The sequence below is a fragment of the Calypte anna genome, chromosome 2, assembly GCF_003957555.1.
Source record: "Calypte anna isolate BGI_N300 chromosome 2, bCalAnn1_v1.p, whole genome shotgun sequence".
Taxonomy (NCBI): Eukaryota; Metazoa; Chordata; class Aves; order Apodiformes; family Trochilidae; genus Calypte; species Calypte anna.
The window spans coordinates 146,868,522-146,894,994 of record NC_044245.1 but is presented as its reverse complement, the minus strand read 5'-3'; the positions used below and the strand labels follow the sequence as shown (position 1 = coordinate 146,894,994).

The 26,473-nt window shown below is 39.2% G+C and overlaps 1 protein-coding gene across 4 annotated transcripts in view; it reads left to right on the top strand.

Annotated features, from left to right (window-relative positions):
• Positions 1 to 873: 873 nt before the first annotated feature.
• TRAPPC9 (trafficking protein particle complex 9) overlaps positions 874 to 26,473 on the top strand; it is a 504,673-nt gene continuing 479,073 nt past the window's right edge. Inside the window, exons 1-10 of one of the 4 annotated variants that reach the window (XM_030445091.1) lie at positions 874 to 924; positions 1,925 to 2,009; positions 2,323 to 2,923; positions 13,381 to 13,526; positions 14,437 to 14,565; positions 17,667 to 17,693; positions 19,161 to 19,282; positions 21,353 to 21,478; positions 24,590 to 24,806; positions 25,540 to 25,683. In XM_030445091.1, the coding sequence (XP_030300951.1) occupies positions 2,340 to 2,923; positions 13,381 to 13,526; positions 14,437 to 14,565; positions 17,667 to 17,693; positions 19,161 to 19,282; positions 21,353 to 21,478; positions 24,590 to 24,806; positions 25,540 to 25,683 (1,495 nt within the window). In that variant the 5' untranslated portion in view covers positions 874 to 924; positions 1,925 to 2,009; positions 2,323 to 2,339. Of the gene's footprint in view, positions 925 to 1,009; positions 1,088 to 1,924; positions 2,010 to 2,322; positions 2,924 to 13,380; positions 13,527 to 14,436; positions 14,566 to 17,666; positions 17,694 to 19,160; positions 19,283 to 21,352; positions 21,479 to 24,589; positions 24,807 to 25,539; positions 25,684 to 26,473 lie in introns of those variants that run through there. The other 3 variants (XM_030445093.1, XM_030445092.1, XM_030445094.1) reach the window with 3 other exon arrangements.

Here is a 26,473-nt window from a genome sequence, read left to right as displayed (position 1 = left end):
CCCATCAAGCTACAGAGATTTCTGAGGGCATTGAGCCGTTCGGGTACAGATTTAGGAGTCACAATGGTAATTCTCTGCTGTGGACAATGCAGTCTAAGGTGATCTGAGCAAACCAGTACTTCTTTAGAACTTATTGTCAGATCTTTCCTCTTTTCCCAGTCCTCTCAGAAAGGCCACATGTGGGACAGCTTTTTTCTTTAATACCATGCTGGGCAGATGGTGGCTTTAAAGGGATAGAGGAGCAGGAGCACAGCAAACTGTATTTCTTCAGACTGCTCCAGGGGAGGTTTAGGCTGGATGTTAGGAAACATTTCATCACTGAGAGGGTTGTCAGGCACTGGAATGGCCCAGGACGGTGCTGGAGTCACCATCCCTGGGGACATTTAAAAGACATTTGGACCTGTTCCTTAAGTATATGGTTTAGTACTTAGATAATGGTGTCGGTCAATGTTGGACTGGATGATCCTGGAGGTCTCTTCCAACCTAAATATTCTGTGCTTCTGTGAGACTGGCACTGGTTTAAGTTACAAACCAATACATGTAAATTAAGGTGAATCTTCATGCTTGCTAAAGGGGATAAACATCCCACAGCTTTTTGCACAGAGCTCTGGCACCTTCCTGGATTTACCACCTCGCAACCCCTTCTGTGCCGACCGGGAATAAAGAAATACCTCTGGATCACTGCACAGGGGGTAGTTACACAGACCCCGTTGTGGGGACAACACAATCCCTGTGTGAACACCGCGAGCACCACCTCGGGCAGCGACCGCCACCCCTCACACCGAGCCCGCCAAAACGCTCCTCATCCCCTCTGCCCGCCAAGCGCTGCGCATGCGCTGCCCATTGCCGTCAGTTCCGCCGTCCCCTCCCCTGCCCACCCGGCGGCAGGAGGAGGAGGAGGTGGGGGCGGTTCCTGTCCCGGCTGTGAGTTCCGTTCCCCCACACCCGCGTTATCCCCCGGGAGCCCGAGCCAGCCACTCCCTTACCCTTCCCCGGAGACTCTGCCCCTTCCCCCCTCCCCCCGTCCCGCAGCGGCTCCCCTGGGCCTCTCGTCGCGCTGACTCCCTCAGCCCCTTCTCCTTGCGGGGTGTGTGCGTGTGGCTGCTGCCGCTCCTCCTCTGGGCGCGTCTCGTGTTTAAATGTATATTTCTTAACCCCCCTCCTTCTCCTAAACTTCTCCGTGCCCACCGTGGGGATCTGCCGGGGGAGAGGGAAGGAGCGAAGCCCCCGTATCCTCCCGCCTTGCCGGCAGCCCGGGCCGGGCAGTGCTCCGCGCAATATCCGCGCAATGTCCGCGCACTGACAGCCGGGGCTGCGCTGGTGCCTGGCGGTGGGGAGCAGGGTGGGGGGGTCCGGGGCAAGGGGTTTACACTGCTGGGTCTTCGTCCTGTCTGGTTCTGAGCAGCCCCTCCTTTTCACACCGCTGCTTTTCTGCCACCTGTGCTCCAAGCTCTTTATTTATTTTATTCGTTCTGTGTGGTAAAACCGAGCAGTGTCAGTCTAAAGCCACGCTGCCGTTCGTTCTTTGGGCTTGTGTTGTTTTGTTGGGTTTTTTTGTTTGTTTGTTTTTCTTCGTTTGTTTCGGTCATGTGTGCGTTTTAGAGGGTTGCTTTGGAGCTGAAATTCCCCAAGGGGTTTGTGTGGTCTGGGAGGTTTCAAGAAGAAATGAAGGAAATAAATAAGGTGTGTGTTTCCAAAACAGAGCAGCAGTCCAGCAATCCGTTTTAGACAGCTCAGGGGAAAAGGAATTCTAAATTTTGAAATAGAAACCAAGAAAACATAGCTTGGTGCTTCTGATGAGCCTGCAGGTGTTCTGGACCCGATTTTCTTCTTCCTGGCCCTGGGCAAGCACTGACAGCTTTGGCCATTCCGATCTGGTGTCGGTGTGCATCCCACCTCACACGATTTTCCGTCTTTCCCCAAGGTGTGTTGTGGAGACAGACTGGAGAGCCTGCGTCTGAAAGGACCTCTCAGGTGGTGCTTTGGCAAGCATTTCCTCCGTGGCTGTGGTAGGGAGAGACTCTCGGCTGCCCCGTGTGTTCGGTTGTCTTGTGTAGTGGGAATAGGAAACTGTTTCCTTGAGAGAAAAAAAAAAGCAATTTGCATGTTTTTGTTTGTGGCCACGCTGATGTGTGACTAAGGATGCTCCTTGTGGGCTGTGGGACCTTGTCAGTAGGCTGCATGAGTGGGAATTTAGTAAAATAACGAAAGTATTAGTATTTTAACACATAAACAGGATGCAGGGGCATCAAAGTCCTGGCTTGATTCAGCGAATCTGTACTTCTGGCTGTTAAAAAATAACATTGTTTTTTCTTTCACTAGCCTGCCACTGACGCAAAATGAGTGTTCCCGACTACATGCAGTGTGCTGAGGACCATCAGACTCTCCTGGTGGTGGTTCAGCCGATTGGCATTGTACCTGAGGAGAGCTTCTTCAGAATCTACAAGCGAATTTCAGCAGTCAGCCAGGTGAACGTGCGCGACTCTCAGCGTGTGCTGTACATCCGCTACCGGCACCATTACCCCCCAGAGAACAACGAGTGGGGGGATTTTCAGACACACCGCAAAGTTGTGGGGCTGATAACCATCACTGACTGTTCTTCTGCAAAGGACTGGCCTCAGACTTATGAAAAATTCCATCTCCAAAAGGAAATGTACGGTTCCACTCTCTACGATTCCCGCTTGTTTGTCTTCGGGCTTCAAGGAGAGATTGCGGAACAGCCCCGCACGGATGTGGCCTTTTACCCCAGTTATGATGAATGTGACACCGTGGAGAAGAGGATAGAAGATTTTATTGAATCCCTCTTTATAGTGTTGGAGTCGAAGCGGCTTGACAGAGCCACTGATAAGTCTGGAGACAAGATCCCACTCCTCTGTGTTCCGTTTGAGAAGAAGGATTTTGTAGGTCTGGACACTGACAGTAGGTAAGGAGCTATTTTTGTCAGCTCGCAGGTCTTGAAAAAACCTGTGGCCATTGCTAGTCTGCAGAATAATCCTATTAGAAAGGACAAAGTGTACTTTGTTACAACGAAGACCATGTCCCTGTCTTACTGTGTATGTCTGCTGTAATTTAATATAATTTGTAGTCTGACCATATTTGATGTTTTGAGTTTCTGTATATTTAATTTATAAGGCTAATCAGATAGTAGGCAGAAGTCACAGGAAAGGTTTGACAGGTTCTGTTAAAAAAGGACTTTTTGGTGGAAAGTTTCAAATGGTTTATAAATACACAGTATTATTGAAGAAATTCAAACTAACACCAATGAAAAATAATTTATATTATGTTGAGTAATATTTGACTAATCCTACTTAGTTTTTTTTTCCTAAGTCTCTGTCTGCTTTTTCATCCTATAAAACAGTGACTATTTATTTGGGTGACTAAATGCAGCATCTTTACCCGTCTTTTGTTTTGATGTAATTATTTTAGACTCTTGACCTGACTTGTTTTGCTGCCATTCTTCTCACAACTGTGGTTTTGTGTATGTTACAAGTTTGGTTGGTTTTGTTTTTTGTTTTTTTCCTCCACACATCTTTCCTTCCCAATCATGTGCATGCTCAGATTTCAGATTTGAGTGTTACATAGTTCCTGTGTTAGGGATTAGTAATTCTGGTTTGCTAGCTACAGGCAGGTGCAAAACCTTTGACTCCACTGTTTGTGGTCAAATCCAAAGGATGGAAGCAACATTTTTCCTCTTGTTTTGAAAAAGACAGTTGTGGAAGCCTTGTCAAAGTATCTTTCACATCTGTCTGGTACAACTGGGGATGCTAGCAGTGGTTCCAGGCAGGGTTGTTCAGAGTTGTCCAGGGTAGGTAAGACAAAGCCCTCTGATCATTTTGATCACCTAATTAGTCCTGTCCTTAGAATCTGTCTATAAGAATGTGATATATTGGAAGAAAGTTGTTAAACTTTCTAATTAATTTGAAGCCCTCCATTAAATTATCACTGGAGTACCTTTCTCCCCAGCTCCTGGTCCTCTTTGCTGGGGAGCAGCTGAACTTGTTCCGACTTGCTTAACCAGTGTTGTTCCCCACTCAAGCTATTCACCAGTCTTCTGCACTATCCAACTTTCAGTAGGAGTATGAATTATGTTGCTGGTTTTTGTACTCTGCATAAGTGGTAAAGTTTTGTAAGTTAAATGAGCTCTTTCAGAATTGTGGCTTTATTTATTCAGTTTGGGTGAATTTTGGTTGAACGTGATCACCAAGTTTGCCTGTTTGGTTTAGCTGAGAAAAATAGCTGAGTTCCATTTAGCTGAGTTTTGGCCAAGAACCTCAATATCAGAATCAGTTATGCTCTTCAGTGTCTTCTAAACATCATTCTTCTGAGTTGTACTTGGGAAGTCAGTTCCTTAAATAAATTATTTATAAGCAGTGGCTGTGTTGTAGCTAATGGCTAAATATTTCCTGTGCAGCTCTGAACTGGTGGGGAGGTCAAGTAATAGACAGTGTGTCCACAAATATCCGAGAAGATATTTTATGCTGTTGCACTGAAGCTTTGAAACAGATTTAGTGTGATGCCTGAATTTTTTGCAAAATGGGAAGTGTGTGACCCTGGGTTCTGTGGAGTTAATGACTGGTTCAGATGTGCATATAACCTTCCTGGGTGATCTGAATACTAAATAATTTTTCAGTAAGTCTAGATCAATGGATGTGCTTTAAAAGTTTGCTGCACTTAACTGCTCAAAGAAAAGGTGTTAAATAATCTAGTCTTGCTTCTTTCAGCTCAATAAGAAGGAAATGATTCAGCTTTCTTTTGCTGAGGAGTTAGTATGTCTTATTGTTTTAAAACTTAGGATTTTTATAAGAATAGCATGGCAAGCTGAAGTAAACAAACTTTAAATTCAGTTTAGTATTTTGTGTGGTTGGGTAAGGAAATAATCTAAATGCCTGGATTTTTTATGTCCTCATGTGGACTCCAGAAACTGATCTCAGAAAGTCCTTGATGGAGTCAGAAGTCTGTGTCCTTAGTGTACCTGAGCTGCTCTGCACAGGGACCTTTCTAGGCACCTTTAGTGTAGCATGATGCAGCCTGATTCTCTGTTCTGCTTAGCAGAAATTCAGGACCATGAAATGTAGTTGAATTAACTTGGTTAATTTAACCTCACATAGGTTAGTTGTTAAACTAACCTGTGCTTTCCAGCCTGAGTCTTTGGATGTGAAATGATAGTATATTGTATTTTTTTTTATCCTGGTTGCAATAAAAGGTTTTAATTGTTGCATGTTCTTGACAGATTCCCAGACTGAAGGGGAAAGCTTTGAATTAAGTCATAATGGAGAGATACAGGGCTAGAAAGAACCTTCAGAGTCTAATTTCTGTTTTTGCAAGATGTAGTGTTGTATAATTCTGTTCAGGGACAGGTAAAGGTTGTCTGAGTGCTCAGAGTGCATATTAGTTAGAACATCAGGTAGAGTAACTTTTGCTTTGTTGGTTTTGAGTCTGTCAGCGTAAGGACTTTAAAGAATGAAATACGAAGATGTTGAGATACTCAGGAAAATGAAGCAACTTTTTCTAGAATGGGTGGAAGTTTCTAAAGGGCTAAAGGGACATAATGTCCCCTTACTCTGTTTATATACCCTCCACCCCCTTAAAAATCCTTTTTTATATATATAGAATATATCCTGGCCTCCAAGTCAGTGAGCAACCAGCTAAACAGCATAAATATTCTTTATTCTACAGAGAGAAGGCACACTCTGTGCTAACAGGTAGTATGTATCTTTGCTTCTGTGGTTGCAGGTGTCTACTTAGGCTAAATAAACACATTTTTCCCTATAACTTCTGAGATTGAGGTTATATTTCTGTGTGTAGCAAAGGTCTCATTAGATGTTCATTACAGCTGTGACCCTGAGCTAATGAATTGGGGTGATATAATGAGTGAAAATATGTTAAGAAGTTATATGGGACCTAGTAATTCTGATCACATGAAGAATACTTGCAACTACTTAACTTGTTGGTCTCTTCAGTGAGACTTTTCTCCAAGCAATATGTTGTAAAATATTAAGGTTAATACTTAATGTTATGATCAGGATTAGATGTATAGAACTGGTCTTCTCTCCTACCCAGTTAGACTAGCATTGATTTAATTGCATAATAATTGCAACATGATTGTCTTCTTTTAAGATATAAAGTTCATAAATTAGGAACTTGAGTTGTTATGCTGTATTTTGATTAAGATAATTGTAGGAAAAAGTGGAGCTGATCTGTGTCTATTGCAAATTGCTTGTACAATGAGTAGAAGAGACAATATTCCCAGAACTCCTACAGAGATGTTAATATACACAAAGCCACTGTATTTGTGTAGAAGAATTTTTTTGGCTGGTAGAAAACTTTATGTATGAAAAATAGTAGGATTTAGTCTTAAAAAGTTTTAAAGAAAGATTGTCCTGCTAAATAGAAGTCGTAGGACTGGGAGTCTGGACTTAGTTTAATTCCTAGAGCACTGAGCCAATAGGTGATCATGGAAAATATGTTTAGTTCTCTGTTTCTTCATCTGTAAATTGGGCAAAGTATTTCTGTAGTCACAGGGCTGCTGAGGATAACTGAAAAAGTTTGTTACATCAGTTGTACTTTATAGTTACTTGGTTGAAAAGAGTGGAAATATTGTCGTGATGCAAAGGGCCCACAAACTTGAAACTAGCAAAAAGAGTTGCCAGAAATACAAGAAATCCCACTTGTTTAATTTTTCTGTATTATTTTTGTTTTCAGCTAAATAAACCAACCTCAAAACATACCCATGTATGATTATAAATTGACTTCAATAAGCTCATTTGAATGTTGTTTACATCACTTTGTGTCTTAGGTTCTTTTTTAATTCCTCTAAGGCATCCATTTAATGCTATCAAGTGATAAGAAAATAGGGCTGTATTTATAGATATCTTTCTCTACACAGCATTGTAGATGAGATTTATTCACTGATTTATCAAAGTCTGAGATTTCAGGATGCATATGTGGCTGTTAATTTTCTTTCTGTTCTCTGTCTTTCTAATTTTTGTTTTGTTCCTTTTTTTTTTTTTTTTTTTTCAAATCTTCTTCTCTCATACTGCCCTGTGAGTTTGTTGTTGGGTCTAAAAAGGTAGGATGTGATTGTGTATATTTAAAAATAGTTAGCTTTCTTCCATGTACTGCCTTCCCACCCTGCCTTCATTGCATATTTTAGTGTTGCTTTTTATATTTATTTTTTCAGTACACACAAAAATAATTGCTGCCTGGAGCCTTACTCCTGTGGTTGACCCCTTTTGGCACATTTGGCAATTATATTTGGTAACAAGGCTGAATTGTTTTCTAGGACACACATAATTTGCATAGGTGGCTGCTGGCCTCTGGAATTTGCTTTATTTCTTAAAGTTCAAAGCCATGAACCTGTTGTTGCCTGTGTTTGGTTTCCAAATTCAAGAGTTCTGGCAGTTGATCAAATGCTGTAGCTGTGTCTTTTAAGTCTGGATAATGTTATGATTGGTGATATCTGTAGTTCCTGCATGCTAAATGGAATTAGTGGAATTTTATGGAAATTTTTGTTGAAGCATATTGCATGAATACTTTTGCAAATTCATTTTGCATGTTTCTTGTTTTTAAATTTAGCCACTCTGAAATTTTGGGGAATCCAGAAATTCCCTCAAACCTGTTGCTGGATGGTTTGTAGTGAAAGTAAATTTTATCTTGAAATACAATATTGTTGCTCTGAATTTTCCATAAAATTATCCTGGGATCCTAGAAAAGAGTTGGGGATGGAGGGGTAAAGCATGGGTATAGCAATGGGTTGTGCTTTTGGGCTCCTGGGACAGATTTATTGTCCTTCCATTTGAAGCAGTAGAAGTGGTCACTGATGGTAATGCTCATGGTTTTTATTTTGAAGAGAATATAAAGAGACTGTTAGGTACCAAACTAACACAAATCACTTCAGAATAAGATTTTAAACTAGTTTTGTAGTCAACTGTACATGTACCTGTGTTGAAGAGAGGACCCTCTGGAGGTTGGATGACTGACACTATGTGTGTTCCTGCATTATGTGGCACTGACTTCCTCAAGGATGCTCCTGAGTGTGTCACATCTGGAAGGGGTCCTTGAGACTTGGTCTCTTAAGTGGGGAAAAATAAATAGAAACAGCTCTTAGCAGTAGGGTATTACAAGAAAAGGACCTAGAAAAAGGTTGTCAGTGTGTCCTAGAAAAAGTAGCAGTTAACTTAAGTGGACTTCCTGCCATCAAACAGGTTAGGCTTAAGCAGGAGAAACTCAGAATAATTAAACAGTTAATAATTAAAAAAAAAAAGATATCTGTAGCCTTCTGACTTTCATCTTTGTGGCCAGATTCTTCAGGTAAAGCTGTGTATTAGAAAAAAAAATGCTGAGATATGTATGTATGATTTTTTCAATGAAATTTGCACCCCAGTATGCATTGAAGAAATCATCAGTCATTTTGACATTCTTTTAACAACCTGATGTGGTAGGTACTGGATTTTGTTTCAAAATAGGCTTCCCAAATATGCAGTAATTTAAGTTTTGCTGTTCCTGGAGAGTGTTTTTTTTCTCAGTGAAATCTCTGTCTTTTCTCTTTTTGGAAATGTTTGCAGTAATTGAAAAAAAAAAAAAAAAGCCCAAATTCACTGTACTTAATCATGAGCACTAATTTCAGACAGTTTATATGTCTGTGGTTTGTAAACTTACTCTATAAATCTTGAGTAAAAGTTTTCCAGGAGGTTTGTAAAGTCTTGCAGGTACTGTAGGAAGTAGTTCCTCCCTTGGCACCACCTGTAAGAGCCTAAATGGAGGTGGAATGCATTCAGTCTTTGAATAATTAAGAGTAAATTTCTTCGTCACTGGGGATAAATTCTGTTTATTTAAAAATAAGGAGGATTTCTAAAAGAGGAGTATTTTTTACAAACATTTTTTATTGATGTTTAAGTGAATAAATGCAAATTTTGCTTATATTGAGATATGCATAGATCTGCAACAGAACTAAGTATTGGTTAAGAAGAGGTGTTGGTGAGGCAGTGTGATTGAAATGATTCTGGTATTAAGATCCAATTTAGCAGTCTGGCACCACCTTTTTCCTTTTGTGTGACTCATAAGTCATTTATCATATATAATCTGGAAAATCTGGAAAAACACACTTAAAAGCCACAGTTTTAAATGAATAAGAGATGTAATTTGTCTATAAACACAGAGACTAATTGAAAGTGTAGAGAGGAATTTTTAAGTGTTAGTATCTTTGAAAGGAAATATATCTGTGTAAGGAAACAATGATTCTCCAATTCCACCATTTATTTTATGTAAAAAAAAATTTAAAAGCAATAATTCTGGAATGTAGAGATTAGTAAAACTTGATTTCTAAACAATTTGTATTTTCCTATACAATACTGATTTAAGATTACAAAGTAACATTTTGCTGGAATTATTTCTCTGTTACCCAAATCTTGGTAAGATTTCGTGCCCTTCCATAGTTTGTGCAGAGCAGCTTTAGTTGTCTCTTTGAAATGTCTTGCATTGTTTTTTTTAAGGAGATCCATCACATATTGTTGAACAATAGAAGACAACAAATATTGCAATTTCTTGACATATCTGAAAGATCAAGGAAGAAGTCAGCTTGCATTTAGCTCCATTTCATGTTATCTTCACATTACTTGTGAATATAAAGACCAGAAAAATGGGAACATTTATATATAAGAGTTATTAGTAACGTTCTGATGGAGAGGAGCAATAGCAGACATGCTTCTTGTCTCCTTTTGTAATTTCCAGTTTTTCTCACAAACAGTGACACTGGTTCTGATTGCTTTTTGATTTCATTTTTATAAAGAAAGTCTGTGTGTTTCCATATAGCTTCTCTTTTTAAATTTCTGTCCTTCATCCATATGAATATTACTTTCTTTTAATCTTCTTGATTAACCATTTATTTTAAAAACCAGCTACAATTCTCTGCTTCTCAAGGTGCTGAGACATCTCAAATAAACAATAATATTAGAAGGGTTGGACCAGATGATCCCTGAGCTCCCTTCCTACCTGACATCCTGTGGTTTGGTGGCAGCATCTGGTGGTTATGCTTTAGTCTTGATGCTTCTCTTTGTTGAAACAAGCAACCAAACACCCAACCTAACTCAAGAACCTCAAAAGCAAACAAGCCAATGAGATGTCATTCTTTTTATTATTGCCCTTTTTCCTATCCTTACTGCCTTAAAATCTAAAGGATTAATATGCTTATTCCTTATACTTCATATGTTTTTATCCCCCTTTTTCTTTTTTTTCCCCACATTGTAGACTTTATGAAGGCATTCTGTTCAGATGTGTTATGAGAGATTATTTCAGTTGCACTTGAATTCATCTCTTTGGTTCTCTGGGAAGTTCTTTGCTGGAAAAAACCCCCACTACCTCAAACCCCATTTCATTTCATAATCATAGCATTTCCTTAAATATCCAAGACTTGCTTTAGGGTGTAAGAACTCAGCATCTGGAGAATAGATGTTACCCTGTGTTTTTATTTTTTATTTTTTTAATTTTTTTAAAAAAGATGTTAGGTTCAAGTATGCTAGGTAAATTTTTAGAAGGTACTCTGTTGGACACAGTTGAATTGTAAAAAATATCAATACTTCATCTACTAAAAACCAAAAATGTTGCATGACCACAGTTAATCCAAAGTAGTTCTTTGTGGTTTTGGAAAGATTACTTCTGTAGATAAATGAATAAAATATCTAAATTAGTGTTTAATTTTTCCCTAGGAAAACAATATAAGGTAGATCAAGGACATTGTTGCTAGGGAATGCTCTTGCAGGAGGCAGAACAGGAGACTCAGCATTGTCCTGAGCTGTGACAAATCAGGAGGTGCTCTTCAGGTTGTGTGTCTTTGCATCTGCTACATTTCTTTATCTGAATTTACAAAACAGTTTTAAATATTGAAGTTAATGCATACAACATGTGGATTTGTGCTCAAGTTGCAAATAAAGTGTCTGTTCAGTATTTTTTGTAGGACTTCATTGGCCAGTGAAGTTTATTAATTTTATTTGGGACAGGAAAGAACTTCACTGTTTATTTTAATATGTAAAAAAAGGAGTAGCAAGAGAAACCTTGTCAGTTCTTTCTGGAGGTGGCAGTGATCTGTCACAAACCATCCCTTAAAAAGAAAACTGGGTTGGTTTCAGGACATGACATTCAGGACATGACATTTCTAGAAGTTGGCAGGTTGTGCACAAGAAATAAACAAGAAATATAATATTCTTTAAGGCATTGTAAGAAGTACCAGGGCACTGTGGCACCGTCCTACAGGTGACAACTGCCAGCCCCTTGGCACAGGAGGCACCAAGGTCTCAGATGATCCACAGGAGGAGGATATCACTACTTTTATGTACCAAGCAGCACCAGGTATGAAGCCATGGCAGAGGACAGAACCCAGGAGCAAGAGTCACAGGGAGAAGCTGCACCAGCAAAGCTGCAAAAGGAGGAGCAATAGTTGTGTGTGACTGCTAAGAAGCACCCAGGCTCCTGTCTGCTGGCCTGGGGTAGTCAAATTTGGTATTTGGCAGGAGCCAAGATCTGGGATGTCACAGAGCAACAACTGCCAGAGCTGGTTAAAAGCACCGAGTACTGTCACTACTGTCACCTCTTCCATGTGAACACCAGTGACATGGTAAAGCAAAGCTGGAGCCCTGGAGACACAAGTGAAGGGTACAGATATTAAAGTGATCTTCTGCTTTGTCTTGCCAGTCAGAGAGAGGGGTGCAGGCACAAGTTGACACATCATGCATGCAGTTCAATACCTGGGTTTGTGGCTGGTGTTGTCACCAGGGTTTTGGGTTAGGTGATCACAGTTAGATTTTTCAATGAATACAGGCTCTGGGGAGTGATAGGCTCTACCTACCAAAAAGAGGCAGGAGAATCTTCACTAGCAAATGGGCTGACTTCATGGATTGTACTTAAACTAACAAACTTGGGGGTGGTAAATTCCAAAGCTGACACCTGTATATTCATAAACAACATGGTAGGTGAGTGTATCTGTGACAGTAGTTAGGAATGCTCCCCAAGCCTCTCCAAAAAGGCAAGAATCATAAGTTCAGCCACCACTTCAAGTTCATGTAGATTGGGGCAGCACCAAGGAAAACTGGAGCTCTGTGCCCATTCTGAGAGCTTCAATGTCACAGAAACCACAGAAACATGGTGAGAATACTCACGTGCCTGGAAGGCCACAGTGGATGGCTACAAACTCATCCAGAAAGCTAGGAAGGGAAGAAGAGTTGCACTCCATGTCAAAGTAGGAAGCTTAAATGTATGGAGCTGAGCTGTGGAGCTTCTGAAAGTTCTATCAAATGCCTTTATGTCAAGATTAGTGGCATAATCACCAAGAGACAACTTATGTCAAGGTATTTGTTACCAGCCTCCTTCTCAGGTTGGTGAAACTTTACTTTTGGCTGCATAAGGAAATCTTGAGCCAACAGAACCTGCTCCTCATGGGTGACTTCAACTACATGGACATTTGTTGGGAAAGCAACAAAGCAGTGCTCCATCAGTTTTCTGGAATACACTGAGGACTGCTTCTTGCTTTAGATGCTGGACCTGCCAAGCAAGAACAGCACAGATTTACAGCTGTCAAAGCAAAAAGGCTTTACAACATTTCAGGGTTAGCCTTGGATACAGCAACAACATTGTGGAGTTTAAGATCCTGCTGAGCAGGACAAAGACCATGGATTTTAGAAAAGCCAAGCTGAATATGCTCAGGGTCAGATGTGAGCGATTCCAGAGGAGCCATCCATAGATGGCTCGTGGGTCCTTGGAGGAATTCAGAAACAGCCTTCTGGAAGCACAAGAACAATCCATTCCCTTCTGAGGGAAAGGAAGAAGGCAGAGCAAGAGACCACCATGGCTTACCAGTGAGCTATTATGCATTTTTAAAAGCAAACAAGAAACATACCAGCTATGAAAAGGGAGCCAAACAGCCCTTGAGGTCTACAAAGAAGTTTTTAAGATGCAACTGTCCAGAGAGCTAGATAATGTCATCCAGACTCCCTTTTTCCATAAAATGATCACCTGGAGCAGGTGATCATTTGAGGTCCCTTCCAACCTGGGTGGTTCTGTGATTTTGTTTTATTTCATTTGTGACAAGGCTATGAAAATGCTCTGAAGTTGAGGATTTGACCTTTGTGACCCAATCTGCATAAAGGCTCTGTAGCCAAGTAGGGAATACATTGCTTTATTGCTTTTTTTCCCCCAATACATCCACAAATTGTTTGTTCTTTTACTTTTGCCTATTACGCTGATTAGAATTCATACTGGGTGTTTGCTTAGAGAAAGCAAGCAAATGAATGCTGATCTAATACAGAGGAAAAAAATAACTACTTTAGGTGTTTATTAACTCCAATAAATGTTTCCTGTAAGTGACTGTAAGCTGCACCTTTTCTTTTGCAGGCACTATAAGAAGCGATGTCAAGGCCGGATGAGAAAACACGTTGGTGATCTGTGCTTACAGGCTGGAATGTTGCAGGATTCCCTTGTGCATTACCACATGGCAGTGGAACTCCTGCGGTCTGTGAATGACTTTCTGTGGCTTGGAGGTAGGATCAAGTGGGGAGAGTTAACCAAATAAGTAGTTGCTAAAAAAATCAAGTCCATCAAACCATCTTCTGTAACTTCTGTTCTGGGTTTTGAAAAATAGGAGTGATCTTTGGTGACCAAAATCTGAATATCAGGTGTGATTAAGGCTCCTGTCAACCCTTATCTCCAGTCTGTCAAGTTCTCTTTCCACGGAATGCTTGTCCTGCTGTTCTTCAATTTGCTGTCACTGTCACCCTGGAGTTTTCTGGGAGTGTTCTGTGTAATCAATGTGGCAGTCAAAATATTCAATACCCACTGCTGTTCCTTTGTCCACTGAGCTTATCATCTGATGATGGAAGGCAGTGAGGTTGCCAAGGGCTGTTTTATCCTTGGTAAATCAATGTGTTCTGTTCCCAGTCACCTTCTTGTCCTTCATGTGCTTGGAAATGATTTCTAGAAAGATTTATTCATAGCCTTTCCAGGGAGCTTATGTTGATCTTCCTGTACACCTCTGGTCTTCCCTCTTGAAGTTTTTCCCTTTGGGTCATTAGAAACCTCCTCCAATTGGCATGACCTGTTGGAGGTATAAGAGAGTGGTCTCATACAGACCAGCTCTTTTGGCATCCACGGATGCATCCTACCAGGTTTTGTGGATTTGTGTCCAATTTTTAGGTGCTTTGTACTTATGTCTTCCTCCACTGTGGCTAGTTCCTGCTGCAGATCCTGCTAATAAACCTGGGATGTCTGAGGGTAAACCTGGCCAGTGAAAGCAGAGATAAATTGAGTATCTCAGGCTTCTCCATGACCTTTCTTGCTAGAACTCCAATTTGAGGCATACTTCATGTTTGTGTAAATAGATTTTTGCAATGTAAAATGGACTTCTTGCAAGTGTCTATAATAAATCTCTTGGCTTTTTTGTTTACCCTGCAGCTGCTCTTGAGGGGTTATGCTCAGCATCAGTCATCTATCATTATCCAGGTGGTACTGGAGGTAAAGTTGGATCTCGCAGGGCACAGGGAGGCTCTCTTTCAGCTGAGGCAGGCAACAGGCACAGACCAGGTAAGGATGGGAATTAATTTTTGTTCTGTTTTCCAACACTGAACACCTGAAAATCTCCTCACAGAATCAGCCAGGTTAGAAAGGGCCTCTGAGATCAAGTCCAACCCTGTAGCTCAACTCTAAAATTATACTTGATGGGGAGTAAAACTAGAAAAGGGGAGTGGGAGGGAATAACTATAGTTCTTTTTAGGATACACTACTCTGTATCCCCATAGGCAGTGACCCACCCCAGTTTCTCTGTTAGGTGATCCAGAGAGCTGCTCATGTTAACTGATTCTGGTGGCTTTCACCCCTGGACAGATCTGTTGGCTCTGATTAGGTTATTTGGGTTCAGCTGATTCTCACTGTTCCTCTGAGCTCCTGCATGTTTGGGGAGATGAACTTGAACCACTTAGGAAGAAACATGTGTTGGTAATTATAAGCCAGGAGAGTTTTGGTGTAACCCAGCACAGCTGTTCCTGGGTCTGTGCTCAGGTTGTTACACAGCACTGAAACAAACAGCAGTGGGGTTTAATTGCTGGTGTAAAGTACTCCTGTGTGGGATGTGATCAAAATTATTGCTTCATCTAAAAAAACCAACCACCCATTTTTATTCAGCTGTAGGTCAAAATATAGTAAACATTTGCTTTACATTCTTTTTATTATAAAATCTGCATGCTGAGACTACGTAATTATAGTACAATTACCTTATTTCAGCAGAGAATACTAATTTTTTGTGTAATATCTAGTCATTAAAATTTATGCACTTGGTCCTGTGACCTGTGAGTGCATTTCATGTTAGGTGGTATGGTATCATTTCACATAGTTATTAAACTTTTGTCCACTTTCCAATTAATATTTAACAGTAGATATTGCAATTGCTTTGTTAGTAATGGGTGCTTCTTGTTACTGAGAATGTAGCAAATAAGTCACAGCTATCAGAATAATTGAATAAAATTATTTTGGATATAATATTGCTGCTTCTCTATGTAAGTCGTCCTGTAATTCAAGGTTTGCAGATGTGTTAGGGTGATTGTAATTTAAAAATGCTTTAGTTTCATATAACAAGGTCTTTCAGAGGAATTTTATATGAAGAAAACCTGATTATAGATTTTTTTGGTCATCTTGTCTAGATGACAGTGGTCCATTAGATATTTTTCCCTAACTCTGGATATGATCTCCTAATACTTTGAGATCTGAACTACTGAATTTGGTCTTTTTCCTACAAGGTATTCTGGAAGTTTCCATACCTTTTTTGGACCCAGCAGTGCTTTTCATTTAATACCTTTTCAAGCTGCACTTTTGTTAGTAATTTACATTGATGCAATTAATTTTGTGAGGACAGTATTTAATCTGGGGAACAAATTCCAGAGTGTCTTTCTGTAGGGTAAGAGCAGAAACAAAAGGGATTTCCAAATTTGGTGCAAATAATGGACTGCCAGACTTGTAACTGACATTGAACTGAGATTATTTCTGAAGCATAAAGATTTCAGAGTTTTTATTTCTTCCCTTTGTGCCTGGATTTGCACCTCTCCTCATGCCTGTGCTTAAGCCTTGATAGGATGGCATTTCATGGTGCTGCTTTTGTACCCAGATCTGATCAAGAGAAAGGTCTTTCTCTTGAGTATCCTGTGATTTGCTCCATTTGGGGTTTTTTTAGCTTGTAGCACAGGACCTGACTGCTCAAAAAATGTTGTGGTGTCTGCTTTATATAGAAACATCTTCAGGAAGAGAAACTTGAACATCATCTCTCTTTGTGTAATAGAGTGCAGGCTTAACAGGGCAATGCTATAGGGTGGTTCTTTTAGTGTGAGGTTTTTTCCCCCTACTAAGCAGAATATATTTAATGCCTATCTATAACCATCTGAATACTCTTTTTTATTGATATAGATTTCAAATTAGTTTGAAACTCCCTTGGTAACAACAGTTGATTAGTCAAAAACAGAGTATTTAAAGTACTTGTCTGAGGGAAGGAGACTTGAAACCTTGTCTGCTCCAAAATCAAGTTTCTTCCTTGGCCATTGGACTACAGTGTCTTGCTGATTGTGAAAAGGGGACTTTGAGGTTTTAAGGAAGGGTTTTCTTGTTCCTAAACCCTTTTGTTTGTAGGGGGAGAGCTTCAGGCTGTGTCCCCTTGAATGGCTGGATTCATCTCTGCAGCTTTCAGTGAAAAAGAAGATTTTATGTTGCTTAGTTCCTCTTGGCTGGGACCCTGGCCATTGCCTTTTTGCTGTGTGATTTGCATGTTGAATAAGCTGAGTTTAGATTTCTTTCTGCCTGGTTCAGTTCCTGTTCTGAGTTTCTCTACAGTGCTTTATTTGTCTGAAGTACTAAGCTCTTCATTTTGTCACCTCACCTTCCTTTTTCCCCAAGCAGAATCAGGACACCTGAGTGAAGTGTTTGAGGATATTTCTGATCTAGTCTTAAGTCTCTGCTTCTCTAATCTGAGGCCTGAGCAAATCAAGTGTCTTGCTCATAAAGTGACAGTTTTTGACTGCTTAACCTTTGATCTTAACAATTTTATTGCCATGTTTAATCAACCTTTAGGGCAATGAAGTGTTACGTATCAGGTAATCCAACTTTGCAATATTCTTGGCAACTATTTTATATCAACAACCTGGCTTGTTGGGTTGGAGTGATTCAGTTATTCAGAAAATTTGATGGAATGAGATTGAAAGAGATAAAATAATTTGGAAATGTTGTTCTAGAGTATTGTGTAGATTAAATGAGCTCCCATGGGACATTTAAGAGCTGTAAAACCTGATATTAAAATACAGTAAATGGATTGTGACAGAAACCTGCCAACTAAAACAAGAATTAAAAAAAAAAAAGGAGAAAAAAGATATGGCTTTAGATTATACACTGAAAATTCAATTATTCTTGCTATGTCTTAGAATTCACTGCAAGTTTATGGATTTTTACATTTATTTTTTAAGAGAATGAGATTTAACATATGATGACTACATGAATTACAATTGGTAGTCATTCAAATTAGCAATGATGATCCTTATAAATCTTGTAGCTTTGTTCAAACCTGATGTTAGTTATAAAACATTATAAGATCTTATTTTGTTGGCTGTATTCAAGGCTGAAAAAAAAATGATTTTTGTTCCTCCTTTTAGGGGCACAAGAAGTTCTCATTGATCCAGGTACATTATTTTTCATGCATGTTTCCAAAGTCTTTTCTTTTATTACTTGCATATGTTTTGCATTTGTGTAGGTAGTTGCTGCCACTTGGCAAGGGTAGTCCTGATTCCTGATAATTCAGTTTTTGGCTACAAATTGTGAGGAAACAAAGAGACTGAAGATTAACTGGCAGAAAATAAAGGCAATAATTCCATGGTTGTGTCCCTCTAAATTCTAATTAAGACTGTTTCTTCTGATGAGTACTCATTAAATTAAATTGAGTACTCATTAAATTAATGAGTAAATTAAAATGAGTACTCATTAAATTAATTTTTTTTAAATTAATAAATTAAATTAAAATTAAAATTTTTTTAAACATGAATGTTCACAAGGAGTTCTGTAGTGCTGCAGTACCCATTCAGCCATCCCTAACAAAGATTTTGCACTTCCATAAAATCCCTTAGGTGTTAATCTGCAGATATTCTTGGTATGATTCTTTAAGGTTGATAAATAGGAGACTGTAAAATAACAGAATTCTGAATAGGAAGAGGGATTAGAAAGTATCTTTCAGATTATTTTTTAACTGTCTATTGGGAGTTATGTACACCTCTGAAACACAAAAAACTTTGTGCCATCTTAATATAGAGAAACCTCTTGGAGAAATAAATTACTGTGTAATCCTACAGATTAAGTAACATGTTAAAACGTACAGAGCCTTGCCTAATGTTTGCTGGAGGGTTTAAATTTTGTTGTGCTAACTCTGCAATGAAATTAAATTTTTAGAAATAAAATGTTCATGTTTTTTGTAATACCCCAGATTTCCCTGGCTTCTGTTTCAGAGTCTTTTTTCTTGTGTCTGTAAAGGCACTTTCTGCCTCTCACCCTCTTTTTTATATAAGAAATTCCTTACTGTTTTGCCTGAGCCTTAGGTAGTTTTTTTCTTTTTACCATGGAAGGCTCAGATTTGGTGGCCTTCATTACAATGTAGCACTTGGCTTTATGTTACTAGGTATAGGGAAGAGAAGTATTTGTTTTAAATGACTGAAAAGAAGGTCACTGATCTAATAATTAGTTATAAAAAAGTTTTTTTTTCCTTAGGTGTGCTTTAGAAATAGAATTTGGAAGTGGAACCAAGGGATAATTTAAAGATTAAAACTGGATATTCAGATGTGACTGTCTTAATTTTAGCAATCTAGTATTTTATTAATAATCTAAATAATCAGAGAAATGTAAAAGATTATTAATACATTTAGTTTTTCTCTAAGTAAAAGATTATTTCCTGTCTGCTGGTTTATGACTGAGTCACTTTTTAAAATAGCATAATAAACCAGGACTAGTGTTTTCTAGGTAGGGCATGATTGCCTTCTAGATGGGGCAAATATTCTTTGTGTATGCCTTGGTCAAACCTACAGCATATCCTAGTTTTCTTCTTAGATATTTGGTATTTGCTAAAAGTCTTAATGCTGATTTCTTACCCTGTTGTATTTTAGGTGCCTTGACTTCCAATGGTATAAATGCAGATACCAGTGCTGAGATAGGGCGTGCCAAGAACTGCCTTAGTCCTGAAGACATCATAGACAAATACAAAGAAGCCATTTCCTACTATGGCAAGGTAATCCTACTGATTTTTAAGTAACTTCACTGAAATTCTGGTGAGCAATGAACTTCTGTGCTTTTGGTTTCAGGGGATCTTCTAAAGAATATGGAATGAAGTCTGGAAAACATAAGATAGTGGAGGAAATAGGAATAATTCATACTGCTGAACTGAGTTCTTGGTTTAGAGTCTGAGTACCTCAGAACTTTGGTTAAAGACAACACCTAAACCAGCAATCTGCTGAGTAAAACTATTTACAGTGTCTGCTAGGACCTGGAGGTTTTGGAATAATTGTATTACATTTTTAAAGCACTCTGAGTAGAAGTCTCAGATATCTGAAGGTTTGTTAACTATTAGAAATAGTCCTTAATACCTGATCAATTCCAATGATGCTTTTTTACATCGTGTAAGATGAATGTTTCTTCACTGTGTCTGCTGGAATAATCTCTGGGGAATTCAGGAGTTTCTGAAGAGGATGCTGGTATCAATCCTTGATATGGATTGTTAGGAAGGCTGGAGTTCAGAGCATGTGGAGGGGTAGGAGGTCATGGTGGAAATGTGATGGACAAACATTCATAAAAGAGGATTTAAGAAATGACCCAGTTTTCAGCTCTACTGGAGCATTTTTAAAGGTTTTTATGCAAGTGTTCAGAGCATAGGATATTATGGTGGCTTAATGCTTGCATTCCTAATACAAAAAGAAATATTTCATAATGTGGTAATACAAGCTCAGTATCCATATCAGCATTAAAGATAATAGTAATTATCTATGCTTTAATCAATTTAATTTCAGGTATCTTTTTTGTCTGACACTAAAAAGTATCTGTAGACTAAGCTATGTAGTTATGATGTGGCATTTTCATGTCTGTATTGAAGGGGGGACTCTCCAAATGAAATGAGAGAAATTGTGTGCATGACTTAATTTATGATCAGGAGCAATGAAAAGTGGTGGTTTTGGGGGTTGTTTCAGATAAATTTGAATCCACTAATATAAGAATATTTCTCAAGTGTGCATTCAGCTTTTTATGTTACCTTAATGGTAAGTTGCTCATCTAAAAAGGGTGTGATTTCTTTAGAAGTATAAAATTACTGGATTTTGGACTTAAAGAGGGGTATTTATATTTTGATTATAATAATACACATTCTGCACTTAATAAATATCAAGAATGCTTCACTGCAGCTTCACTTGCAAAATAACAAAAAGGTTTGTCTTGGGAGTGATCTGTAGCTGTTCCAAAACAAGCACAGTTACTTTTAGCTGCTTAGAATGTTCAGATAGTGTAACTCCCTAGTTCTAATGCTGAGGAAGCAGCATCTCGTATGTATTTTTTTTTAGTGCTATCACTGAGCTTAAGAAACTTTTGTAACATCTCCTAAAATGGTTTCAGTCTCCAGTGATTTGTCTTTGCTGATATAAATGCACAAAAGAGGAACTTAGAACTGCTTTGGTGGAGTAAGTTTTGCATTTTGATCTGAGTTTTATTTCCCCCATTGGATTTCAGACATGATAAATACCTGTACAGAGTTTAACTTCAGCAGGAGATATGCTGACTCAAATATCCAATATCAGTATTGTTTGAGCAAACAACTGGATTAAATTGTTTGTCTGAAAAATACTTGTGTGTCTGAGCTCACCCAGATCAATGCATGTCTACATTGTCTCCTGCCTTTTTAAAGCAACCTAAACAACTGAAATAGTAATTTACAGAACATGTTTTGTAAATAGATACTAGAAAACTCAGAGTCGTTTGTAATTCACTTGTCATCCATGATACTCTTTTAACAAAAGAAAAAATTAATGTAGTAAAACTGAAGTTCTGTTGCTACAGCTTCCTGTGCTATAGCATATTTTGTAGTAAGTGCAAAAATGAAAATTATTTCTTGATTTGTCACTATGGAACAGTTTTAGGTGCTGAAGAATTACTGTAAAACTGAATTCCTTGCTTATGATTGATAATTTATGTTGATAATTTAACTGTACAGTCACTGGCTTTGAGGAGCTGCTGGGTTTGGAAGATGTGACACTTTTGTGTTATGCAGAAACAGGTGCAATACTTCAGTATTATTTTCATTTTCTCCCTCTTCAAGTACAAGAATGCTGGTGTGATTGAACTGGAAGCCTGTGTGAAGGCAGTGAGAGTCCTTGCAATACAGAAAAGGAGCATGGAAGCCTCTGAGTTTCTTCAGAATGCAGTTTATATCAACCTTCGTCAGGTGGGTGTGGGAAGTTAGAATCTGGCAGTTAGAATCTGGCAGAACCATCTCCCAGCCTTCAGTGTTTGTCACTGTCACCACAGCCTTCTCCTGAAAAAGGGGCAAGGTGCAGGCTGGGTGGTTTGTGAGGTGGTAAGGAGTTGGTTAAGGGGCTGCACTCAGGGTGTGGTGATCCAAGGTTTTTCCTCAGGCTGGCAAGATGCTACTGGGCAGGGAGCAAAATGAACTCACCTGGACTCCATTTCTCTCAAAAGGTTGCACCAGGGGATCTTCTGAGGTCTCATCGAACCCTGGCTGTTATATGATGATTCTTCTTCACTGCCTCTTATTCTACTGCTTGCACAACAGGAGAGATCAAACTAAATCATAGAATCATAGAATTGGCTGGGTTGGAAGGGACCTCAGAGATCATCAAGTCCAACCCTTGAACCACCGCTGCAGTTCCCAGCCCATGGCACTGAGTGCCACATCCAGTCTCTTTTGAAATATCTCCAGGGATGGAGAATCCACTACTTCCCTGGGCAGCCCATTCCAATGTCTGATCACCCTCTCCAGAAAGAAATTCTTTCTAATATCCAACCTAAACCTCCCCTGGCACAACTTGAGACCGTGCCCTCTTGTCTTGCTGAGAGTTGCCTGGGAAAAGAGACCAACCCCCCCCTGGCTCCAACCTCCTTTCAGGGAGTTGTAGAGAATGATGAGGTCTCCCCTGAGCCTCCTCTTCTCCAGCCTGAACAGCTCAAGCTCCCACAGCCTCTCCTCATAGGGTCTGTGCTCAAGTCCCTTCACCAGCCCAGTTGCCCTCCTTTGGACCCACTCTAGGACCTCAATCTCCTTCCTGAGCTGAGGGGCCCAGAACTGGACACAGGACTCAAGCTGTGGCCTCACCAGGGCTGAGCACAGGGGCAGAATCACTCCCTTGGACCTGCTGGCGACGCTGTTCCTGATCCAGGCCAGGATGCCATTGGCCTTCTTGGCCACCTGGGCCCAAGGTGATCAGTAAATGTGTTCTGGAAAAAAATCTATGTTCAGCTGCATACTGAAGAGCATGATCATTTGTCTTCTCAAGAGTGATGTTGACATTACCTGATTCTTAAAAATACCTTTATTAAGAGTGAATCTTCTGCTGTATCTTGTGTATCTAATGTGTACCTAATGACCGCTTGTTAATTTTGTGTTGCCAGCTGTATATGCTGTTGTTGCACCTCTGTAGAAGTTCAGGATGTAGTTGTCTTTAAAAAAAAGCCCAACAAATAGACACCTTGGCAATATTGATAGTTTGGGTATTGAGGCTCACTGCTGAGCTGTGAACCATTCTGTACCCTTATTAATTTCAATCAAGGATAATATTCATCTAGCTTCTAACTGCATATGTCTATTATTTTGCCATTATCTTGGGTGGAAGTGTTTCTATAAAACATTATTATGAGAAAAATGAGTAAGATAATATTTCCAGTGTTGGAGAGTTTGTTTTCCATAAAGATGGGTATGACTGGGAATGATATTTACAGCTCTTGAAGATTTACTGTATAGAGCATGGAAACAGGTAATAGTTATAACTTGGCCTAACACAAAGCAGGGTGTGATAATTTAGGGGAACACACTGCAGGACAGTGTTTGCCTTTTGCAGGTAGAACATCAGCATAACCAGTTTTCAACAGCAGAAAAAATACCTCACAGGATAAAGCAAACGCCTCCATGGGTGAATTATTTGGTAGTCTGTGTCTCTCCATCTCCTGAAGCACAAAGATTAGAGCTATCAGACAACATCATGGTGCCTCCTAAAGACTTCAGGCTTCTTTAGGTTGTGCCATATACCTATACCCAGAATTAGAAATTACTTTTGAAAGACTATTTTGTTAGTAGCATTGAGATGTAAGCAATAAAAGGTATTTTGAAGCTTCATTGATAAGACCTAATTATTTCTGTAAAAGCTAAACTCTGTGACCAGCATCTTTTGACTTTCCAAGGCTTTTAAGTATCTGAATTTGAGTGCTCAGAATGCAGACTGATACTTTGAGTTTAGAAGAATGAGCTCCATGAACACTGTTTCTGTCCTTCAGCACTATTTTTGTATGAAGTTTGCCATTTTAAACACCTTGGCTGAACTTCTTAGCAGTTTCAGAATGATTTAAAATATTTTATATTGCTTTAGGTTGTTCATTCCAGATCTTGTGCACTAGGTGTCAGCAGTCCTCCACCTTCAGAACTCAACATTTGTCCACACTGGGATGAAAACTTGGAATATCTGGTAGCTTCCAGAGTTTCTGCTGCTGTTTCTTCTTGGCTGTCATACTCATTCAAAGCAGAGGGGGAAGGAATGGTTACTTGGGACTTGTGCCAATGTATTGATAAGCTAAAAAAGCACCTGGTGGTGGTTACTCATCAAGTTTGTCTCAACTTGAAGTCTAACAGGATTTAACCTTCCACTAAATCTTTCCTTGCTACTTGTCAGCTTGTGCATGATGGTGTCATGGAATGAAAATTGTGTGGTTTGCAAGATCAGAGACATATGAAAATTGAGACAGCAGTTTATTTGGTTTCACAGCCTGAGATGTCAAGATTAATACTCAGATTTAATCTTAAAATGATAAAAATATTTCACTTGGTAAACAATACATTTTGGTAGTGGTATAGTTTTGTGTTCTTACTGTACACATGAATATCCTGGTAAATATCTGCCATGAAACGTGGAGTTGTTTTGCTGTTATTGACTGTTCTGACTACTTACTTGTCAGTACTTCTGACAAATAAAGTTGTAAAGAACTTAATCTTTGTTGCTTTTGTTAGTTGTTAAAGTTGAAGGAAGGTAAGGTTTTCCTGGCAGCAGAAGCTGTCATGACTGGGTATATGCAAAGTCACTGACTTCTGTGGTGCTGGAAATACGTCTACTATGTATTTTTAACTCATGGGTTGGTTTGTTAATTTTTTTTTTGTAGGTTTTTTTGGGGTTATTTTGGTTGTATTTTTGGTTTGGTTTTTTTGGGTGGTGGGATGGGGATGGCGGGTGATGTCTGTGTGGTTTTTTTCATTTGTTTATTTTTTTTTCTTGCTTGCTTGGCTTTTTAAAATTAAGAACCAACCCTATTCCCTTTCCCCTTTAAATTTCAGCTTTCAGAAGAAGAAAAAATCCAACGTTACAGCATCCTTTCTGAGCTCTATGAACGGATTGGTTTCCACCGCAAGTCTGCATTTTTCAAGCGTATAGCAGCCATGCAGTGTGCAGCACCCAGCATCCCAGAGCCTGGCTGGAGAGCCTGCTACAAATTGCTTTTGGAAACCCTCCCTGGCTATAGCTTATCCCTGGACCCCAAAGATTTCAGCAAAGGTAAATTGTCTCTGGGAAAGTAAGGATTAGCACAGTGAGCCACTCAGCTGGCTTTCTGTGATTCTTTGGCTGATTTCAAATGAAGCCAGAATAAGTTACCTATCAGAAAGTAATTGTGGCAAACAGAGAAGTTCTTTTAACACTGTACCTTCAGTTTTTCTTAGTGTTGCAGTTTTTAGGTGCTGTGTGTAATTTGAATTACTATTTTAGTGTATCTATTATAAACAAAGGAAAAATAGTCTCTTGGAATGCATGGCAATTCTTGTAGCTGGTAAATACTGTGTTCACTTTCTGCAAGTTCTGTGCTGCTTGCTGCCCTTCTTTAGGCAAGCTAAGAATCTTTTGCTTGGTCTTTAAGAAGTAGTTGATTTGGATTAAAAATGAAGTTTCTGTATGAAATCTAATGTGAATTTCCTGTTCAGGGAATTAAGAAAATACAAAACCTTAAAGCTTTTGTGTAGAGTTTTGGTTTCTGAATTCTAGTGATGAATTTAATAGTTGATATACAAGCATATACAACAAAAATAGCTTTCAGATTAAAATATTCAAGTAAACTTAAAGACCCCAATTTTTCTTTAGAGTACAAGATGCAGATGATGTACAGTACAAACTGAGTGATGTTTATATGTGTCATTAAATTACTTATTAATATATTAAAAAAAAAACCCTAAAACCTCTTGATTTATGGTGACTCCTCACTTTAAAAAGTATTAAATGTTTGCTTACTTTACAGGAACTCACAGAGGATGGGCTGCAGTACAGATGCGTTTGCTTCATGAACTAGTGTATGCTTCCAGAAGAATGGGCAATCCTGCTTTATGTGTCAGGCATCTCTCTTTCCTTCTGCAGACCATGCTGGATTTTCTTTCTGATCAAGGTATGATTTTTTAAAAAAAAGATACTTGCACTTTCTTCCATCCTACAGCCAAATAATGTGACTTTGTTTTGAAATATACTTAATTTGAGAAGCAATGGAAAGCACAGAAGTCATGGAACTATGTGTATGCATGAGGTAGGTTGTTAATAGTAATCAATCATGTATGCAGTATAATTAGTTTTAAGTATTAGTTTCTTGGCCTCAATGTGTAGTACCTAAAATAAAACTTCCTATAATGATTTCCATCTGTGGATTGACTGCCTCAAGCCTAATGCTGTAGTTCCTCTGTAAATGCTTAGAATATGATGCACATGGCTTAGAATAAAAAAGTGTTATTTTAAAATACTAGCAGCCTTCATAAGTGCAGTAATGAAGAGACTGAGAAGATACTAGTTGAAAAGTAAATTCAGAAAAGAAGAGTGTATGGTATTGTCATGGTTTAACATTGGCAATTAAAGCAAATACCAGATGTTCTCTATTAATCCCCTTCCCCTTCCTGATAAAGAAAGGAGAGAGAATAAGGGAGAGAGACTGATGGGTTGGAAACTAAACTACACAGCTTTAGTAAAACAGTAAAGATAAACAGGAAAAATAAGTAAATATATACAAATAGACAGGAAAATTGACACCACGTTCCTTCTCCCCTTTCCCCCAATAACTCTCCCATCCCCACCGAGGCTGCAGGGCAGCCCTGGGAAAGTCCAGGCTGGACTCCTGGGGTCAGCAGCAGTGGGGAGCTGGAGGCAGGAACAGACAGATTCAGGCTGGCATGGATCAGGAGCACAGGCAG